A 22,461-nucleotide genomic window follows, 5' to 3' on the forward strand; every position below is an offset into this window, starting at 1 on the left:
TAAGTTATATGCATGGTCCCCCCAAAGAAATCGAATGGTCTACAAAATTCAAGCTCCCCCGCGGTTACTTTTGTGAGTTGTAAATGGCATGGTAACAAATTAATCAAAGGGACAACAAAACATTCTGATATGACCAAAATCTTTCACGTTTTAAACAGATTTGAAGGAACAACTCATATAGTACAGGCATTTGCTTGGATGCCAGGAAGTTTTTAAATCATTTACATGTGCAAGATCACTAACAAAAAAGGAGTACCTAAAAAACACTTGACTTGATATATCACAATGCCATCCCACCTTCCTATATCTTCAGTATGTCCACGCGGAATGAACTCGCCATACAACTTCTTAAACGTTTCTCACACTAATCCTCCAATGCTTTCTTGATGTCTTCCTGCATATATATACAAACAAAAAACAAAGAGGGTAAAATATGACATAAAAAAACCACAGGCAGTGCAAAAAGAACAAGAATGAGACATGCATATTACCTCGATTGCTAAAGGTAAGGTAGTTGTGCCATATCGTTGTATAACTTCTCCATTTTTGTTCACAAGAAACTTGGTGAAATTCCACTTAATGCTATGCCCAAAATATGGAGATTTACTATTAGCTTTCAAAAATTTGTACAGGGGTGCTGCAGTTTGCCCATTCACACGTACCTAGCAATGTTCATCATACAAATAACACAGAAAGATTAATATTGTTCAAGACAAAAATGATATCATATATTTTACAAGTCAATAGAATTTAGTCATAGTCTCAAAGTCTCAAATTCTTACATAATTCACTACCAATTCAACGTATAAATGTTGTAAAATGTGATTATATTGTTTAGTGCGACAGGGGGACATTTGAAGTGTTAGTTTAGAAGAACCAAATATCTTGCTTCTGCAACTTATAATGTTTCTTCATTTACAAATTATTTGAACAACACCAGATGCATGGTGGTTGTTATATTCAATTATTATGTTTTATCTTAGCAATTTCATTGATTTATCTTTGAAAAATAATAACTTTAGCTTTGTGTGTTTAGTTTTATTTTTACAGATTTTATTAATTACTGCACCTCGCATCAGATTCATGTACAAATCAGTTGTATTTTATGGACATCACATATGCCAACTCTGCTTTTCATTTAATTATGTTAAACAGTATAGATGATATCCATCACAGATCTATCTATTGGACTTATAAAATGAAGCTGTACAGTTCTCACAACAAGGCTCTTCTCACCAGAATGTGACCTACTTAACACTGTTTTCTATTTATTTCAAGAACATAGCTCTAGCAGGTGTAAATTGATTATGCAAAAGTTGTGCGATTTATCCAAGTGTGATCAGCCCGCCCATAAGATTCATGTACTCTTAGTTTGAGTTACATGTGAGCTCAGCAGAAGCAAGTAAATAAGCAATAAACCAGATATCAGTATATCACTTGATACTATATCTTGAATTAACTGCCACTCCCATATGTTAAAAAATCACTTCATCGTATCAGACTAATGAGTTGTATAGTCCTAATTGTTGAGGTTACACCATACAGTTTTCATAAATAAAGTGAGCAAGGAAACGGAATATATCTAACCTTTTGAAATACAGGGTACTCTGCCCTAAATCTTTCGCAAACAAAGTTTTGTGTATCCTCACTCGTTCCCGGTTCTTGGTGCAAGAATTGATTACATGGGAAGGCCAAGATCTCAAAATCTATGACAAGAACACAAACTTTATGTATTAAGTAATACGAAAAATTGTTTAGGCCACCTCTATACAGCTCCATACTAAACAATACAAAATAAAACTTCTGCAAAAGTAATAAACTGTTAACATATGTAATGTAACCCGAAATAAAGGATTCAAGAGAAGAATGAAATATCTAACCTTGACCCTTTAATCTGTTGTAAAGTTCAGTCAACTCGGTATAATTTGCATTTGTGAACCCGCTACTCATCCCCATGAATGCAATATCAAGAACATCAAAAATTAGTAAAAATCATAGGTCCATAGCAAAATTAGAAACTTTTCGCGCTTCTTGTCTACAGAAAGCATCAAGGCGCAATTTTCAACCAAACGGCATAAACAACCAAACGGCATAAACAATACTACCTCGTCTAGCAATGAAAGGCAAATCAAATAAAAAAGGCGGAAAAATTGGATGCTAACATACGTTTGTCAGGATCCCGCACCCATGCATCAAAACTTCCAATTACATAATAGAAAAGTGGGAATCAAGAAAGTACCATTTTGAAGCAACATTGACAATGAGCAGCACTTTTCCTTTGTAGATGCTCAGGTCCACATCTTTGTTCTTGCAATCCTACAAGGCATATAAGCAAACCTCTTAGAGATGCCCATAAAAATGACATGCATGTTCATGCACAATATATGTTAAAGAATTACCTTAACTGTAAATTCATGAACAGATTTTTCAGAAACCGAAGAAGTAGCACCCATCAAGAAGAGTCAATTACACCAAAGAGGAGAAAATTTCTGGGTTAATTATAAGTTTATTAGATATTATCAAAGATGTAAACAAGACGGCCAGTAAAGACAAGGCAGGCAAATTTTTTATGTTCACCTTAAACTTTTTTTCATACCTTTTTTTGTGGTGTTTATGTTATCTAATTTTCTCTGTCATCTAATTTTTAATGTATATCTAAACGACTTTTTGAATGATCGTTTTTATATAAATTATTAAGATATTATTACAACGGATGTATAATCAATCCATATCAAACTTAAGACAGGTTTTTGATAAAGTCCCTGTTAGTTAGAGTTTTGGAGCAAAATTAGAAGTTTGAGGTACTTTAGAGTTTTACCACTAAAATAAGCTAATATTAAGGTTTGGTAGTTAGCGGATTAAAATAGAGATTTAGATCTAAAAAGCTAATTTTGAAAAAGCTACTTTGAGGAGTTTTTTGGATTAGCGGTTTTGGTTTGTGTCAGAAAAAGTTAATCAATCAGCTATTTACCAAACAGTTTTACGAGAAACAGCTAATTCAATCCGCTAGTCAAAAAATCTAATTCAATCAGCTAGTCAAAACAACTAATTCGATCCGCTAACAGCTAACCGCTAATTTCCAAACAGGACCAAAGTATAATTCATCTGCCAAATAATCTTACTCCTAGAAAATGCAAGTCAAATTACAAATAATGAAATTGATAAATATAAGTAAGAAAAGAAATATATACACGCACATAAATAAAATCACACAGATAGTAAATTATAGATTTATAGGTGAATGTTGTTAGGAAATGTTGGTATAAATATAAGATAATGATTTGATAATTTCTTTTGATACTTGTATATTTCAAATAAATAAAAAAATTAATAATTTTGATGAGATTTGATAGTGAAATTTACGGCAGTTTCGAGATAACAGTAAATCCGAAACAGTCCCTTGGAACGCTTCATCAAAAACATATTATTATCTATAACAGGTCAACCGATAAATCCGAAAAGAACGTCCCGCTTCAATCTTTTGAATAGGGATGGCAATCGGGTCGGGTTTCATGAAATCCATATCCAATCCGTTATAGGTCGGATCGGGTTCGGGTTTGGATATTAAAATGTAAAATCCAAATCCAATCCGTCGGGTTTTTTCGGGTTCGGATCGGATTCGAGTTTCAACCGGATATCTTAAAAAATTATTTAAAAATAAAAAATTATAAACCTGTCTAAACTATGATAATTAAGTTTTTTTTCTTTCAAAATTAGAATTATTGGATGCGATTCTATTTGTTTAAATTAGAATAATATAAACTTAAACCACATAAATTTCATTATTACCAATATACAATATATTTTACACAATATATTATTAATGAATTATTTGTCTTAAATAGAATCTCTTATTCCTTTAACCTAAGGTATTGATATTGAGATTATTATATTAGATTCGTCAAAAAAATTAAATAACATATGTTATATATATACACACACACAATCATATTAAATTATTTATAATATATATATATATATATATATATATATATAATATTCGGGGTTTTTTCCGGGTTTCGGGTTCGGATCCCAATGAGCCGTCTATCAAATCGTGGCAATTGCTGTTCGATCCCGAAGAGAAGGAAGAGATCTTCGGAACGTAGGTTTTTATGATCCAAATCCAAAAAAATTCGGGTACAAAAATCAAATCCAAATCCAAAAAATCGGGTTCAGTATATCCAAAAATTCGGGTTTCAGATCGGGTAGATAACTTCATTTGATTTCCACTCATTTTAAAACTTGGGAGCACTGTAGTATAATTCTACATGCGTTCCAGAAGGAAAGCAACATATGATCTAAATTCTTTTGCCAGAATTCATCAGCAAAATAAAATTAAGGATATGATGCTTTCCTACTTGAAAGGATCGGCATTTCACAAAAAGAAACAAAGCACTTGCACAAAAACACAACACAATCAACAGAAGAACACACGAAAAATGATCCCAAAGATTTTGTTTTAATCCAGGCTCAACATTCTTGCAAAGTGTGCAAGAGGGGAAAAACAATTCACAATGTACATATGTATTGTCGATATTTTACAAGGACAGATACACTATATAAAGTCTTAACAAACAAAAAGAGATGCACTAAATTGAGAACTAACCAACCACATCCCAAAAAGATAACCTATCACTACATATATTTATGAAACTTCTACATCTTTGAATCTAACAATATTATTACTTTTGACCTAAAAATTGCAACATAAAGTTACAGCTTTGCCTATCTACTAGAAAGTTGCAAGAAAGATGGCAAAGATCATATGTACAATCAACCATTAGTTGCTAATTCTCAAGCACCATTCCATCCCAAATATTCTTCATCGAAATTTCTCTATGTAACAGCCACAAATATCACTGAACTAATAAACAGCCGCAGGATCTAGGTCAAAATTGGTAATTCCTGATATGAATCACATAACTTGAATTAGCATATAAAGTGGTTAAAAACATCACAAGAGACTTAAAATTCCGGAAAATTTACCTTCTACTGTAACACTGATCTTTGTCATCTAGGTCGCCAGTAGTTGGGACCTGAAATGACAATATCTATGTCAGCAAACTTTAAATAACTGAAACATCAAAATCAATTGCAAGACCAACAGTAACAAACCTCTACTTGCCACCGGGATAGGACCATCCAGGGACGGTCTACGATGCATAACTTCTCTGTGATGCATAGGCCGGGGAGGGAAAGCCCAGCTATGATTTGGAGCAGGCTCACGCAATGGTCCGCCATAAGGACCATGTGCATATGAATGCCTACCATTATCTCGATAGTTTGGACCTAGGCAGAAACACACATAAAAAAAAATTAAATATTGAAGACACATAACCTGCACCCTAAACATAAAAAGTATATCTGACTGACATCAGTCAGTATGTTGTATACCAGAAAAAGAAGGCTCTGAATGTCTCCAGTTATCACCAGCATCATGTGGGGCTGCATCAAATCTATCACGGTCACTGTAAAAGTTCCCTCTATCTGTATTGTGCGCGAAATGGGACCTGGTGGGATAGGATTGGTGGGGAAACTCCCTCCTCTGTGTTCGCTGATCTGCATGCACATATGAAAATTGATTTGATGGTGCAGGATGAGGTGGCCTTAAATGAAATGCCTTCTGAGATACAGCACCATCTAACTGTGCGCCACTATTCACAGACTGAGTTGGTGGGTGAGACACAGGCGCGCCACCAAAAGGGGTATTAGCAGATTCAGGCACCCGTGGTCTTAAATGAAATGCCTTGCTGTGAGAGACAGCACCATTTACTTGTGGAACACTATTGGGTGGCTGATTAGGTAAATGAGGGAGAGGCAAACTACCAAAAGAGTCGGTGCTGGCAGTATCAGGTATCTGCACCGACATACTACAATTTCCATTTTCATGAGCATGATAGGAAGATGCTTCTGAAATTATTGGGTCAATTCTCGGTGCAACTGGACGTAGAGCAGTGAACTGTTGTTTATCTTCATTTGCCTGCATATGCAAAGTAGAAAAATCAGAAAAATAAAGTACAACTTAAAATATTAATCCATTATTACACACTATAAGACAGAAAATATGAAGAAAAATTCAGTAAAAAGGTAACACACGAAAATGCATACTCACATAAAGCTTTGAATCAGGAATGTTGGTAACTGGATTAGGCAATGTAGACAATGGAGGTGGCGGTGGAGGTGGCAGGGGCGGAGGTGGAGGAGGTGGAGATGGTGGGGGCGACATCGGCAGAGGAGGAGAGGAGGTTGGTAGAGTCTTGGGATTTGGAGGGAGGATAACAGCAGGAAAGTTCTGTTCGATTCGGCCATTTATAACCTCTGCACTGCGAACTCGACCATTGCTGGTGCCACCAGGCTCAGCTTCACAAGAGGGAGCAACATCTTCCATTTCAAGTTCACCATCAACAGCTTCCAATATGTGACTACGCTTCTCACAAGCAGCTATCTGGATCTGTCCTCCAGGGCTACTGGAATTATGTTCAGGAGTAACAGCCTCAAAACTCTCCCCATCAGAATCACATCCTTCATCTTCATCTTTCAGCATAGGAGGCATCCGAAAACCAGGAAGCTGAAAACTTGAATTGCTGAAGCAATAAGATGAGAATTAATAGACTGTAAACCAAAATTTTCCAATAGAATAAACGCCTTTAATTAGTACTATTCACTATTCAACTATAGTACTATGCATAATTGCAAAAAATAAAAATCGTAATAATTCAAATATATGTGCATATTCAGTAAAAAAATTAGTAAAGAGCTCCACCTTCCATATTCATCCACCATGCCCTCAACTTCTCTGAGGGGATCATCAAAAGCCCGCTCGTTTCTTTCGACACGGCGACAATGAGGATCAGCGGCAGGAGGATTATTGGCAGAATCAAGATCACGGATATGGCGGCGGATAACGGATTCTGGAAGGACTCTTCTTTCCTGCCAAAGTTTCAATACCTGGCCAGCAATTATGAGTCAGAAACACAAAGCTTGTATATATAGCAAAAGCTTTAACAAATCTGCAAGAATAAATCTCATGCATATACCTTTAAGCATTGTCTGCGGTTTTCCCGACCGTTACTTCCAGGAGGAGCAGCAGCTAATAATAGACGTGGTAGCTGTGCTTGAACTTTTGAAGGATACACGCCACCAACCTCACCTGGCAAACAATATATTACTATGGTGAGCATGATATTTTACTGAGTCTATTGACCACTAAAGTAAACTTCAAAAAGTTCTTGGTACAAATTATAAAACGTGACTTGCCCTTCAGGCCTCGACAGCACTGCGTAATAGAATCCACAAGGAAAAACAAGTCTACTCTTTTGGGTAGACTAGGTTCCTTTTCCAGACGCCGAGCAAGTAACTCCACCACCTATATCACAAGGTGTTATTAATCACAAGCAGGTAAAAAAATATTAATAGAATGACAAGTAAATTCCGGAACTCACAGAACCTAAACAAAAATGCCGCGAAAGACATTTTACTGCCGAGTGGGAATACATATCAAAAGATAACATATAAATGAAATTTAAATGAGTACCTATCCTAAGATCTATCCACATCCACCGGTCGGCCTACACAAGTTGTCTACATAAATGAGCTATAACCTAAAGCTCTAGTACCATCTTTGTTTTTGGGAAACAGAAATTAAAAAACAGTTACGTACAACTACCTCTTCCACGTGTCTTACAGTGTGCACAAAAAAAAAAGCAGTAGGGTCATCCTTCTTGGGACGGGTTGAGTATGAGAAAGTAGATATAAAAGTATGAATTTTCTTAATCATTCAGAACTTATGCAACTTCTGTGTTTTAATATAAGGAATTTACATTGCTTTTCAAGTCGAACAATTTACAAGTAGCTTTTGTAACTCTTATCAGTCAGATCTGAACATTGTATTTATATCAAATGTCGGTAAAGAGAGGTAGACTAGAGTCTTTAACTAGGTAAATGTATGTATTTTGGTTGCCTGTCCAGTCAGTTAGGGTCACCGCCTGGTTAAATACAATGAAAAAAAAAGAAACTTATATTTGAAACCCTAATCAGCAGCCAACAGCCCAATTCAAGGTAAAGGCCGTTATACTTCTCCTTTCTTCCATAACTGATATATATAGTTACTTACATGTATTTAAATACAGAGCCAGTATATATGTGACAACTGACATGTATATAAATACAGAGCCAGTGTATATGTGAAAGTGTGTGTGTGTGTGTGTGTGCGCACACGTGTGTGTAGGGGTGAGCATTTCTCGGGTCAAAACAGAGAACCAAACCAACATTTTGGGTTTGGTTCGGTTCCAGTTCAGTTCAGTTTTCAGTCAGTTCCGGTTCTTGTACTCAAGAAACATTGAACCGAGACCGAACCTAATATATATAATATTTATATTTTTATATTCCTTCTCATATATTATATTATTTATATTACATATTTCTTCTCATATATTATTTTATTTTTCTTATCTAATGTCTTATAATATATTTTTGTTGACATATTAATCTAATAGTTTCTGTAAGATAGTTGTATACAAAATGATCTACATTTAATAAACAATATTTTATTATAAAATATATTTGCCAAGTTAATGAATTTAAAGTAAAAAAAAATTAAGCAAAATAAATGAATTTTGAAGGAAAGTTAAAACTTTGGTTCTTTTGGTTTCGGAACCGAGCCATACTGACATTTGCGATTCAGTTCCGGTTCAGTTCTTACACCAAACGGTTCTGGTTCGGTTCTTAAATTTTGCTATTTCTGTACTTTCGGGTCCGGTTCGGGTCGGGTCGGAACCGTTGCTCACAACCATGCGTGTGTATATGTTTAGAGAACTAAAGGAAAGAGGGAAGAAGAAAAGGGGAAACATATACACACATCTCCCGGGCCTATTTATTTTCGAATCTATTTTAACGGGACTAATTATCAAAACTTACTTTAACGAGCCTAAAGAAAATATTAAGATGAAGACATTTATAGTTCTACTTTATCAATAAACATATTTTAATAAAAAGACACATCCTGTTCAAATACAAACACATCTCCAAAACAAAATTGAATATAAATAAGATATGAAACATTAAAGTTTATAGTTTATACATATTACTGAAGCTCAAAATATTAGAGTTCTGGAAAAATATTAAACTTTACCCATGCATCGTGCATAGAATAAGCTAGTATGATACGAATCATCAAAATTTTAACTTTCTGTCATGCATAATTAAAAAAGTATGAACGAAGGAAAGCCCATCTGAGGACTACGATCTACATTGTAGAAGGTCTAAGTCCTAAAACAGACAATGTATTTACCATGAGAGAGAACATACATAGGACAAGGTAGTGACACTTGCAACAAAGCCAAACCAAGGACAAGCCCACACACCAGGACCAGCAAAAACTACAAATGACAGCTGTGGTAGGCCTTGTAACATCCGTGCTCCACATGACACTTGGTCATGTGACATACACCTTACATACCCCTAGCACTTCAATGCAAAGGGTTCCCACATTCATTACACTCCCAATACATACTCCATTCAATTTACTGATAGGTTTACTTTACCATCTCTTTACTATATCTCTCTCTACACATAAATGCACTTTAAACACATGTGTCAAGTACTTCGTCCGATACTTATTCTCACACCTTTGGTTCTTACAGGAACATCATACCCGATACGAGCCTATAGATACACCTGACATGAGCCTATACATACCCCTAGCACTTCAATGCAAAGGGTTCCCACATTCCTTATACTCCGAATACAACTCCCTAAAATAAACTGATAGGTTTACTCTACAATCTCTTTCCTATATATCTCTCTCCACATATCTGCAATTTAAACACATGTATCAAGTACTTTGCCCGATACTTATTATTCTCACACCTTTGGTCGTGGAAGTTTATGTGTGAGGTAACTCAAAGGTAATTCACACTACAGCTTTAATGTATGTACAACAGAGAAACAGCATGAAATTCATCCTACTTTTATGCTTCAACCTATACTTATTATTCTCACACCTTTGGTGCTTACGGGGACATAATACCTCGTGGACGTTTATGTGTGAGGTAACTTAGAGGTAATTTACACTACAGCTTTAATATATGTACCGCAGAAAACAGCATGGAGTTCATCCTACTTTTATGATTTTCATAGTTGCTTCAATGTTTAACTGTTCTTATTCTGAATCTTACTAACACTGATTTCATTAATTTGGCAACATTTGTGCCATAAGCCCATTACATGTTGCATAAATTGATAACCTTGAAGGGTTATATAAGGTGGTGGTGTTTTTTGAAAGACTGTTCTTATTCTGAATCTTACTAACACTGATTTCATTAATTTGGCAACAGTTATACCATGAGTCCATTACATGTTGCATAAATCGATAACCTGGAAGGGTTATATAAGGTGGTGGTGTTTTTTGGAAGACTAGACTCAACCTGACACAAGTAATGAGAAAGCAATACTCCAGTCCTAAAAACAAATATGTTCTACATATCAGCGGCAAACTCAACCTTTACCAGAGCACACGATGATCACACATTATTACTTTTCTAAAAACAATAGTAACTTGTGGCAAAAAAAGAAAAAAACAGTGACACTTCTTGTAGGGAGACAGATTTTTGCGAGGGAATAATAGAGAACAAATACAATTACATTAACACAACTGACATGACTTCACAAAGGTCAATAATCTTCCCAGATACTGACAAACCAGCAGATTGGTCCAGGAGTGTCTTCACTTGGGGAGTACACTAACATCTAGCATGCATATATCATCACCAAAAATTAATAATTCAGTGAGTCCATGAGTTTCTATTTCCATGAATAGGATATACTACACCCTTAGACATTTGACATGTTCAGAGTTTGAACTCCAACATGCCCCGCATTTTTCCAAGCTGTTAAAATATAAGTAAGATTATAGTTCTGCATCTCTACGAGGATTTTTTTTTATAAAAATTTAAACAAGCATTAAAGAGGTCAAATTCATATACACTTAAGAAGCTAAAATCAGAAATAATAGCCTCAAAATTTTTACACCCAAGTCATATATCTAAAAAAAATGAAGTATAAGTCAGTTCACCACATTTGTAAATATTATTAGCAAACTTATACTCGAGAACTCCATAAAAAGAATCAAAGTCTCGCTGTCCTACGACAATAAACATCAATCTCATATACCAGTGGACAGTTGGTTTGGGAAGAAAAAAATGACAGAGAACTATATGGCACACGTACAAGGAAACAATAAGACACCAACAGATGCAAAACCACAATGTGCATAGAAGAGGAAATCAGGAATAAGTTCAAACAAACATCAATCTGCATGAAGTAGATTCTGTTTTATTAAGAAAATGCTATTAACATACCTTCGAAGCAACACCAAGTTTACCACATTCGATAGCAATTCGTGTCGCTCGACCAATGCTATCTTTTGTCCTTGTCAGCAATCCAAGATAGTCTTCAAATGATGTAAGAGCAGCATTGGCTTCTACTTTACCATTTTGTTTTCCAGCATGTATTACTTTCTCATGCCGCAAGGGTACATCGAGACTGCAGCAGCCATCATTTCTAAGAAGTGAACTGTTATCTGACGCAGGCATGTTGCAAGCAGAAGTATTATGTGGGGGTGGGGGTGCTCGTGAAGTGGAGACTAACCCACCAGTCAGAGACATAGATGAGCACATACCCGCGACCTCTCTGTGACTTGAATGATCTTCAGAATGAGAACTAGACTGAAGCAGTTGTGGAAGATCCTGTATGGAAGTAGTCCTGGCCTCTGTAGATGGAGATGTGATTCCTTTTATATCTTTCGATGTCGATTTTTCTTTCACCAAAATCCTACAGATGAGAGAAACCTTAATAATAGTTTGTATGATAAAAGTAAATTTTAAAAACATGTCGATTTTTCTTTCACCAAAACCCTAGAGATGAGAGAAACCTTAATAATAGTTTGTATGATAAAAGTAAATATTAAAAGAACTGAAAATTTTTCAAAAGAAAAATATGTAACAGACAGGTCATCAGTTGCATAATGTAACTATATCTAGAATGGCATATCTATGCAGCACAACTTACATTTCTGTGTCCTCGTTATCTCTACTGATATCCAGCTTCAACAAATTGGTAGTCTGGCATTCATTTTGTAAATTGCGTAGTGACAAATCTGAATCATCACGTGTCAAACAATTCATAATCTCAGGGTTGGATAAAACAGTATCTGAGTTCGTTGTATCTAGCCTAGCATGATCACCCTCTTCAAATTGGTTTTTCAGCTCACAATTCTCAATCTGGCTGTTACCAACAGAAGGCTGCAGGAAATTCTCTTGTTTGCCTTTGCTGCTTATCACTTCGTCGTCCAAGCTAGCTCTCAAAGGTGTTGGCCTTCGAGGCATCACCGCCGATTCAGGAAGAGTTTTACTCAAGGATGAATCACCAGGATCCTCACGATCAGAACGGTCAACAGCCTGTACAGGAAGTCCAGTACCACAAGGTACAGGTTCTGCGCTATTGTTATTTGGAAGAATATCACAATCTACCACTTCAACATTAGATGCAGGACCCCCGTCAGCTCTGGAGGGAATTGTATTATCAGGGCACCCCAAGATTGTACCTTGAGAAGCAGTTTTGCCAGAAAAATTTACATTACGCAATACAGTTTCACCCTCTGATTTATTACCAGGAGATATGTTGGAGCAATCCCTCATGGGTGAAAAACAAGACGCATTCATGACTGTTTTCATGGATGATGGTGCCTCAAAAGTTGCTTCAACATCTTCAGCGACATTAGCCGACATCGCTTCTAATGCACGGTGAATGCGCTTTGATGGAGGTAAAGCAGCTTCGCCGTCTACTGAACTGCAATGCAATTTCTTAACTTCCCAAGGTGCTGGCGTATTCACAGGAAACTTGTTAATTGTTGATACATTATCCAACTCCAGCATACCAACAGATGGGTTTCTTTCAACAGGACTATCTTCCTCAGAGTTTAAAGATGCATTCAGCCGCACCATCCGACCATCTGAAACTTCAGAAGATTTCTCCTCTGGCTGGATGAAGGTATCTGGTTGCTCCACTTCAGATGATAGTCTACCCATTCTAACCCTGGCTCTTTTGAGTAATGGCAGATGCTCATCTCCATCTTCACTAATGTACTTCTCGTTCACGTTTTTATTATCACTTGGCAAACTCTGACTAGATCTATGCTCTTCAATCTCTGATTCTGGCTCCTTCTCTAGTCTACCAATATGTTCACTAGTCCCACTGTTTACTCGTTTTCTACTTGGCTTTCTTTTTTTCTTAACAATTACAGCACTGGAATGGAAGTCAAGTCTTTGATTTGTTTGGGTATCTCCCAGGGAACATTCGACAACAGACTCTGTTTGCATCAGTCCAAAGCCAGACTCCACAGTGCTTCCCTCATTGACACTGAAAGTGTCAGAGTCAACTGTACCAGTTTCCGAATCTTTTTCTTTAGGGGTACCACTTGAAACAGAAACAGGTGAATCCACATCATTAACATCACAAACATCTGGTGACTTCCTGATCCGCTTGCTCCTTCTGCATGACGCGTCCCGCAATCCATACCTCTCTACAATCCCTACATCTTTTCTTGCATTGCTAGATGGCAATATAAAGTTCTGAAGTTTGCGCGAATCTACCCGGGTTGAACTTCGTGACCTTCGAGCAGACGGGACTCTTCTCTCTGTGACAAAGTTACGTGCTTGTGCAACTCCATTTTTTTTCCTAGAATATGTTGTTGGCAGAGAGGTTTCTTTAACATTGGTGTCACCTGTAGGATCCTCAAACAAAGCCTCCTCACTATGGAAAGGGTCTTGTGTTGCTCCAGCTGCAGACCCTCCAACTTGAAAATCATCATCACATTTGGCAGTTGTAGAATCTGTACTTTCATGTAATGTCCCCTTTATTGCTTTGGGAGCCTCATCCTTCACACCAGAATCAGCCAAAGGTTCTACAGAATTGCTACCATTTCCCATGATGGTATCATTAGCTGAAAGTATATTCGCATTTTGGTCCTCGTTTTTTAACTTCTCAAAGCTGTCAATAATCTCCCGTACTGCGCGAACAAAATCAGCACCTTTACCATGACGCTTTCCTAAAAGATTTGCTTTCTTTTCTTCCGTAAAGGCTTCAACATCAGCTGGATTACAGAATGCGCTGTACATAGAATTATATCAAAAAGTAGCAAAATTAAAATAACAGCCATATAATGCTAATTGAGCACATTAACAGAAGTTGCACTTATCAGAAACAAGATGAGAACAGCACTACACATATCTATGATCACCATTGAAATTTTACACTCAAAGTTTCCCTAAAAGATGTTCAATATCCCCAATTGTTTGATCGCTATATTTCACGACCAAGGGCTTTTTGCCCTACCTTAAAAGAACCTACTAGTGTTTAAAGAGAGAGCAAATAATGCAAATATTCCACATGTATCAATTATGTTAAAAAGTCAGCTAAGCCTTTTCACAAATCAGCTGTAAGAATAAATTTGGGATATCTTGGTATTCTAAACAAACTACCCATATGAAAATGGAAAAAGCACTCCTGCTAGGTTTATTTGCAAGCACTATAATACCTTCACAATATAGTATATATGATTTGCACTCAATTAATTCTTTGAGGGAATTACATGAACAAGTTTTGGTAAATTTCCAGATCATATTACCAGATGAACTAAACAGATGTTTTTTTTTTGACAAATATGGCTTATAGCCTTTAAAGTGAGTATATGTTCTTAACAATTCTCGAGGTGAGCCAGAGTCGAACCCAGGACCTAGGACAACAGAGGATAAACCCTTAACCACTGGGCTATCCAATCGGGCTCAACTAAACAGATGATAATAATCTTGTCCATAGGATATTTGTGATTCAGTATCATCCACTATCAATCAACAATTTAGCATTAGTCAAAGTACCAGATCTAACAAAAGACCAACTACAGAAGAGGTAGGAAAGTAATGTCATCTGGGAATATATGACTTTATTCGGTTACACCAACACTAGAAAACCATGATTGTCGTGTATTTACTGAAAACACAGAGTGTCTATGACATTAACCACAAATGATTGCATTGTTTTTAGAACCAAGTACCACATATGTGCCTGACTGCATATAAAGAGTTTCCTAGTGTCTTTCAACACGTGTTGCATAAATAATGCATCAGACAATGCAACCAGGTGTACCCTTGTCAACCACAAACCTTAAACAAAGTTGCTGCCGTCTTTCAAGTTGCTCATGCTTTACAGGCAACATAATTGCCTGTATAGTGTATACATATATGATATTTGATCTCTTAATAACCAAACCAAACATACCTTAAAGGGGGGGTATGCAGACCATGCCCCTACTCTAAAAGAGTAAGGACTGTTTCCATGAAGACCCCCCAAGGCCCCAACTTGGTACATGACAAACGTATACATATATAAACACACACACACACGACACACATATATATAGGCACGAATATAAAGACGCACAAACACATTAATATACACTTAAATAGAGCAGCCTAACCCACTGTCTACCACTAAGGCCCAAACTCAACCACTCTAATACGCTATCGGCAAGCAGCCTTATCTAAGGTCATGTCACCTGTAAGATTCAAGGCCTCCATGTCCATGCTTAGTTGATCAGCCCATGTCCTTTTCCCTGGAGCCTAGGCGCAAAGCGCAAAGCGCAAAAGCGAGGTGCGTTCTTTAAAGCTAGACACACATTTTACAATTAATTTTAAAGATATATAATATATTACTCATGTTGTATATAGTTTTGCTTAGATTTATAGCATATTTTGTACTGCATAATGTGTTAAATCACACTAATAGGTTTGAAAAAACATAATTTATCGTTTATAATATATTAAATCATACTTCTAGAGGGCAAAAACAATCCTAAAATTAAACATCAAAATTTGAAGTTCAAGTGTTATAGGCTAGTGGTATATATTTCATTCCTGATCTTCATTGCAATCATATTTATCTTCAGAATTCTTATCTGAATCATGTCCAAGCCTGGAAGTGTTTCTCTCACATTCAAACTCTTCTTCCTTTCCTTCTTCATCTTTGGCTACTAAAACATCATCTCACCTGTCACATGTTTTTTTGAATCTGGTCAAATTTGACTGTAATGACTCTCCAGCTCCAGAAACTTTTACAACTGTTGCCTAGAAGACCTTATCATAATCCTCATATGATTCCCTATCTAGGTTTCCAACCGACAGCTCATTGCTTTCATCAACATCAAGCAATGACATGGGGTCAATCCAGTTCTCCCTTGTTGATGTCTTTGGAAGTTATATACTCTGTTAATTTGAGCTTTTGAATCGTATTTTTGTTTTGAGCTGTAGTTTCTGAGCCTTAAAATTGGCCCAATAACATTAATTATGTTGGAATTTGCTTAGCTTCAACAAAGCGCGTTTTTTTATCGCTCTGCGCGCGTCTAACTGAAGTTGCGCTTTTCACAGCATTGCCCCAATAACATTAATTATGTCGGAATTTGCTTAGCTTCAACAAAGTTTTTTTATCGCTCTGCGCCTAGGCGCGCTATGCGCTTCATGACCTCAAGCTCGCGCCTAACTGAAGTTGCGCTTTTCACAGCATTGGTCTACCCCCCCCCCCCCCCCCCCCCCCCCCCCCCTTTCTTTTCCCCCAACAAGTATGTTGACAATCCTTCTAACTGGGTTGTTGTCCGTCTTCAATATAGGGTCTTACTCTAGTACAAACCTTCTTAGCGTACAAACTACAAACTAAAATTAAAAATCTCCAAATTATATCGAAATATAGCACATATGGTATGGAAATTGATCGTTGGAAGATGAAAAATACAGTGAAGTCGGATTTAAAAAAAGGTTCACCAATTGACGGGAAAATTCAAATTAAAAACGGAGGGGATTCTGTGGATCATGTGTGGGAGGGTATATATTAATTGGTGTGTGATGACTTCTAGAGGGCCATGGGATTAGTTTCATCCAAGGGCTGATATTAGGTTTGTAGTTTGTACACTAATTTAGTTTGTATTTGAGCACTTCTATACATAGGGGTGTGTGCGTGTGTACATGTATATATTTATTTATTTACATATAATATCACGAGACAGATATTTAATCTCCTAATGTTTTCAGAAATTGGTAACCTGCGACCCAATTGACAATTGTGCATTATAATCAAGTTTTTATCACAAAATGCCGGTCACTTCTACAAATCAAAAGTCAAAACTATAACTTAATGGTCTCATGTGTAAACATGTGAATTAATGTAAATTAAAGGATATACTAATAAGTTGGACACATGCTAAAACTCGACACTTGGGACCAAATGCAGTAAACTTTTTATTCAGAATTAGAGGATAGAAAAAATTCAATAACACAACTGCAGCTACACAAACTTCAGAGAGCCCGAGAAGAGTAAAGAATTAGCGCTTTCATAATAAGAACATTTTCCCTTCCCTATCCTAACAATCGATGCTAGAAGAGTATATGAAATGGCGGAAATAGAATCTCTGTCAATCAAATGTATGCACGTACTCCATACCTATTTCCTCTATATCCACGGACACTTTATGCCTAACTTGATGGCTCATATTTTTAACTATTTATTGTGCACTGAACAACCACAGAGAGTCACAAAAATCCTTCTAATAAAGTAAAACTGAAGTCAAGGTTTAACAGAAAGTAGATTTAGTTTCGTTTATGCAAAATGTAACATATGAAAGATTGATAGAATCCCCATCAAAAATATTAACACCAATACTGTTAAACCTCTTTAAAGTAATAACATTGGGACCAATGAAAAATATTACCTTATCGAGAGTAAAAATACAATATCTACATTATGTTCGGGCCAGGATTTTTTTTAATTTCAGTGAGGATATTACTTTACCAATTATTACTTAGTCGAGGTTCAACTGTAATAGATACACACTTCGATTAATTGACACCAGAAATATGCAAATTATAAACAGATCATAACTACAAAGAAAGCATTATTGTTGAAGCATCAATAACTGTCAAATTTCAAGGTACAAACTCAGACAAATAGTAATTACATTTCACATAGATGATGGCTTCTTACCATAAAACATATAGTAATATAACTAATTATTCTACAACATCATCTGCAAAGAGAGGATAATTATGTATCCTAGGTCATAAGCATTGTCCAAATCTATTAATCATGGAAATGAGATCAACACTCCCTAGTCTCATCTCACTATTATAAAAGAATTAAGCAGGCATCTGACAGAAATCTTTGATACTACGACCAAGATTTAACATTTGGAATTTGTATATCAAGTGTGTGAATCAAAGATGAATTGCCCAGTTCCTAATTCATTTCCAATTATAAGACTAGCCAGAAAAACCTGTGAAAAATACATAGCCTGGTTTGCTTTCCAATTAAAACACCAGTCAGAAAAATACGCTACATGGCCATTTCAATTTTATACACAGATTTACAGGATTATATTTATACAAAAGAAAAGTTCTCTGTTTGAAAATTTTAACATAGATCACCACAATTATTTATCTAGCTGCAAACATTAAATATTCAGCAAGGGAGCTGAGAGAACTACTCGAGTAGCATAGGGATCAAAAGTGGCTCCATTGCAGTGAATGCGTGTATATGATTATCTGGTCAGGGTAGGGTGGTTATGGTGGTAGAGTGTGGGTGTCTAATAATAGCGACAAAGGGCCAATATTTGTTCAAAAAATTTTAGCTTGATAGTTCTCAGAATAGAAAATGTAATATAAAATCTGCAAGGGTCACTGCCCAGAGATTCCCAGTTAAGTGTGAGAATAAAATTCTGTTTACAATATGACGAATCATCTTAAGAGAACTGACAATATCTTAGAGCAACAACCTAAAACATATCATGGTGCTAGGCATATGAAACCCCTCAAATAAACCTGGCTGAATATGACTTTATAGACTCTCATGTAAAGTGGTCCCAGCGCAAGTTATCAGAAATATATACGATTAGCTTTAAAATCAACTGACAGTGACCTACATACAGAGTTACACCAATGCAGCAAACATGTTTCCATGAAAGCGAGCTCAAATTAGTTAAATGACAAAAATCCAAAATCTAGGAATGCTAGTTTTTTTCCCCTAATACCATCCAGAACTAAAATATAGGAAGAAAATTACTCCCTCCATCCCTCTCATTTCTTTACAGTTTTTTTTTTTTGCATTGTTTGGCACGCACTTTAAGGTGCATATAAAAAATATAGTTGCATAACTTTTTTTTAGAATTTTCCTTATACATACATACATATGTGTGTGTGTGTGTGTATTTAAAATTAAATTCTTGTTCAGAAAAAAAAAGGTTTAAAATAATTAATGAAACTACATAAATTGTCCACCTGATACATTTATCACCCTGTGAAAAGGACTGTCATGAAAATACAAGTTGTGTTTGTGCTCCCAAATTCTCGAAATAATTTGCGAGAAAGCATAATTGTTCCCCTAATACATTTACCATAGACCATAGTTCTCCAAAAATGAAATATTGCAAGACGGTCTGGAAGATTAATTAAAACTTGTTCGACACCGTGACCAATAATTGTGATCCTCAACACATGTGTCGCACATTTTATAGTAGTCATCTAGTAATACATTATTGGGACAAAAAAACAGGACCCGTAATTGACAGTTATGCAAATGCCTACTGGTAATCTAATATTTAGGTCTGAGATAGAAATTTTATCATCACCCAATGAAAAAGACTATCATAAAAATACAGATTGTGTTTGTGCTCCTAAATTCTCCAAATAATTTTAGAGAGAGCATAATTGTACATAGTACCCCAAGGATGAAACATTGCAGGACGGTCCAAAAAATTGTTTAAAAGTTGTTCGATACCATGACCAACAATTGTGATCCTCAACACATGTGCCCGCACATTTTAAAGTAGTCATCTAGAAACACATTATATAGATCTCATAGTCTACTTAATGATATTTAATTATGAATTTGTACCTCCCAATGTCAGAAAGTTTGCACTATCGATGTGGCTAGTGTTTTGGACAACAAATAGAAAATGGAAGTAGATATGCTGAATCCACAACACAAACAGCTACTCTATAATTGGTTTATATAATAACTCATATACAGGTGGAGGGCAATGTCTCCCAGAGTGCACTTGTGTGCATAATGAGTGTGCAAGATCAACATTAAGGTTAAGATCATTTCATTGTCACTCAAGTACTCAACTACCTGAATCATTCATCATTCATGGTGGAAATCAAACATTTCAATTGCACACAATCAATTTCAACCAAAAAAAATATGATATTTCATGTGAAGCACATAATTACCCTTTATTATAATCAGCACATGCTTGCACATACTCGTAAGGCTATCTCATGAATTAAGGAAAAACGAAGAGGTAGTGCAGAATTAGCCAAGATAACTTACATTTGTTGAGTGCCAAAAAAATACACAAATACTTTCTTCCAGTCCACTTGATGCCCCCACTTGTCTGGTTCACTCACCTGACAATAGCAAACAGGCAAAACTAGTTGCTATCTTTCATTATTGATTATCATACGATTAATAAACTGATGTACTTAAAACACACCACCTAGTCTGCCTACTTCATACTATAGAATCTATATATTGTTAACTCTTGTTCTTACTATTAGTGCCATCTATCCTCCCTACGTTACGTCATAGCATCTACATCAACTCTTTATTTAAATTCAATTAGCAGTGAATTTCCAGTAGTGCCCAATGCATCCAATCGAAGCATTTAACTATTTTCCCTGTTTCCCCCTAAAACTTTTATCCATTCCCATTTCTTAACTTTTATCCATTCCCATTTCTTAACGCTTTACAACTTGGAAACACAGTGCCGTAACTACACAGTAAGAGCTTAGAGCCCAAATATCAACTAAACCTACCATCAACAAACACAACTAATTAATCAACCAATACAACCCTAATATTTACACCAGATCCATCAATTTCAAAGCAATTAAAAGCCCTAAAACCACTTTCTACCCCAAAATCCAATTTCTCGAAACCGTAAAATCAAAAAACACAACCAATTCAAACCTTAATTACTTAAACCACACAATCAATACTAAAGATTGCAACTTCGCACACAAAACACACAAAATCGCACACATACCTTAGCCGGCCAAGCCGGAAACCCCTTAACCTTAGCAAGAACAAGATCGCCGACCTTCCACTGCTTCCGAGCAGCGGAGGCCATAGCCGCCTTACTGGCACCTTTTCTCCGACTCGGCGCCATCACAACAATCAATCAACTCAAACTAAACTCATACACATATACAACGGCCTTTTCGATATCGAAACCGCCAGCGCAATCGAATCGCAACGACTCTAATCCCACCGATGCGACAATTCATCAATAATCAAAAGATCAAATCAATAAACAACAGAATTAAAAGATTCTACATGACATAGATTTGAAAAAAGGCCTAATTTTTATAAGTGAAAAGAGGTGTAAAAACCCTAATTTTGATATAAATAGATGGAGGATAGGTGATATGGAGAGAGTGTTTGTGTTGTGTGAAGAGAGAACAGATATGAATTGGGTTTGGCTGGTGGGTGCTATTATGCGCCCAGGGTGACTAGGTTAAGCTCAGCAGAACCAAAATCTGGGCCTTAGATTTGGGGTTCGAAAGCTAGCACGTGAGATTGGGCTCACAGGTACATCGGCGTTGTTTGGATTCAGATAGTAGTTGGGCCAATTCATACGTAGTCCATTATATGATTGAATGGTAGTTGAATAAAAGTTAGTATAAATATAATATAAATATGATTGAAAGACTAAATTTTATAATTATATGTATAGATTATTTTTATTTAAATAATTAAATATAGAGTTATTTTTATATCGTTAATTAGGAAAAAATTTATATTTACATATTTAAAAATTAATATTTTTTTAATAAATATATAAAATAATTAGTCAAAATCGAACTATTTCGGTTCTAAACCATTCAGTTCAGTTTTTATCCGTTCGGGTCAAAGTCAACTTGCTGGTGTAGCCAAACCAGCACTAATTATAATGCTGAATAAACTTTTAAGTGATACACCAGCCAGATTGTTTGCACCTGTCTTAGAAAAGGTAACACAATTAATGTAAAGGGTTATGGTAGTTTCTTTGTCATAAATATGACTACCTGTATTTAGCAAAATATATATTACTAAAAAAGAGAATAAAATGTGATCTCATATTGTACCGGAACAAAAGGAATCAAGTTAGTGAACTGCAGAATGTGGAATTATCTAACAAGGTGTTGTATATTAAAAAAATGCTAAATATATTAAATTGCATAAAAAATGTGTACTAAATAGAAAGTGTCATTTTTATCGACTCTAACTCAGTTAATAATAAAATTATTTTTCTGTCAAAAAAGATATAAAAATATATTTAGACATTTTAGATCATGTTACCAATGCCACGTTATTTTGTAATAA

The 22,461-nt window shown here is 35.8% G+C and overlaps 1 protein-coding gene across 1 annotated transcript; it reads right to left on the reverse strand.

The window, feature by feature from the left end:
* Window positions 1–99: 99 nt before the first annotated feature.
* Window positions 100–21,587, reverse strand: LOC108222830 (protein HUA2-LIKE 2). The gene is made up of 16 exons (XM_064094013.1): window positions 21,143–21,587; window positions 20,428–20,504; window positions 12,067–14,166; window positions 11,358–11,829; window positions 7,258–7,366; window positions 7,038–7,150; window positions 6,764–6,948; window positions 6,113–6,584; window positions 5,395–5,980; window positions 5,116–5,289; window positions 2,400–2,461; window positions 2,240–2,316; window positions 1,881–1,942; window positions 1,588–1,706; window positions 492–662; window positions 100–394 (listed from the first exon to the last, which is right to left on the reverse strand). The coding sequence occupies exons 1-16, from the start codon at window positions 21,263–21,265 to the stop codon at window positions 365–367; spliced, it is 4,932 nt and encodes a 1,643-aa protein (XP_063950083.1). The 5' UTR covers window positions 21,266–21,587; the 3' UTR covers window positions 100–364.
* Window positions 21,588–22,461: the final 874 nt, after the last annotated feature.

Source organism: Daucus carota, chromosome 5 (genome assembly GCF_001625215.2).
Source record: "Daucus carota subsp. sativus chromosome 5, DH1 v3.0, whole genome shotgun sequence".
NCBI classification, from domain to species: domain Eukaryota; kingdom Viridiplantae; phylum Streptophyta; class Magnoliopsida; order Apiales; family Apiaceae; genus Daucus; species Daucus carota.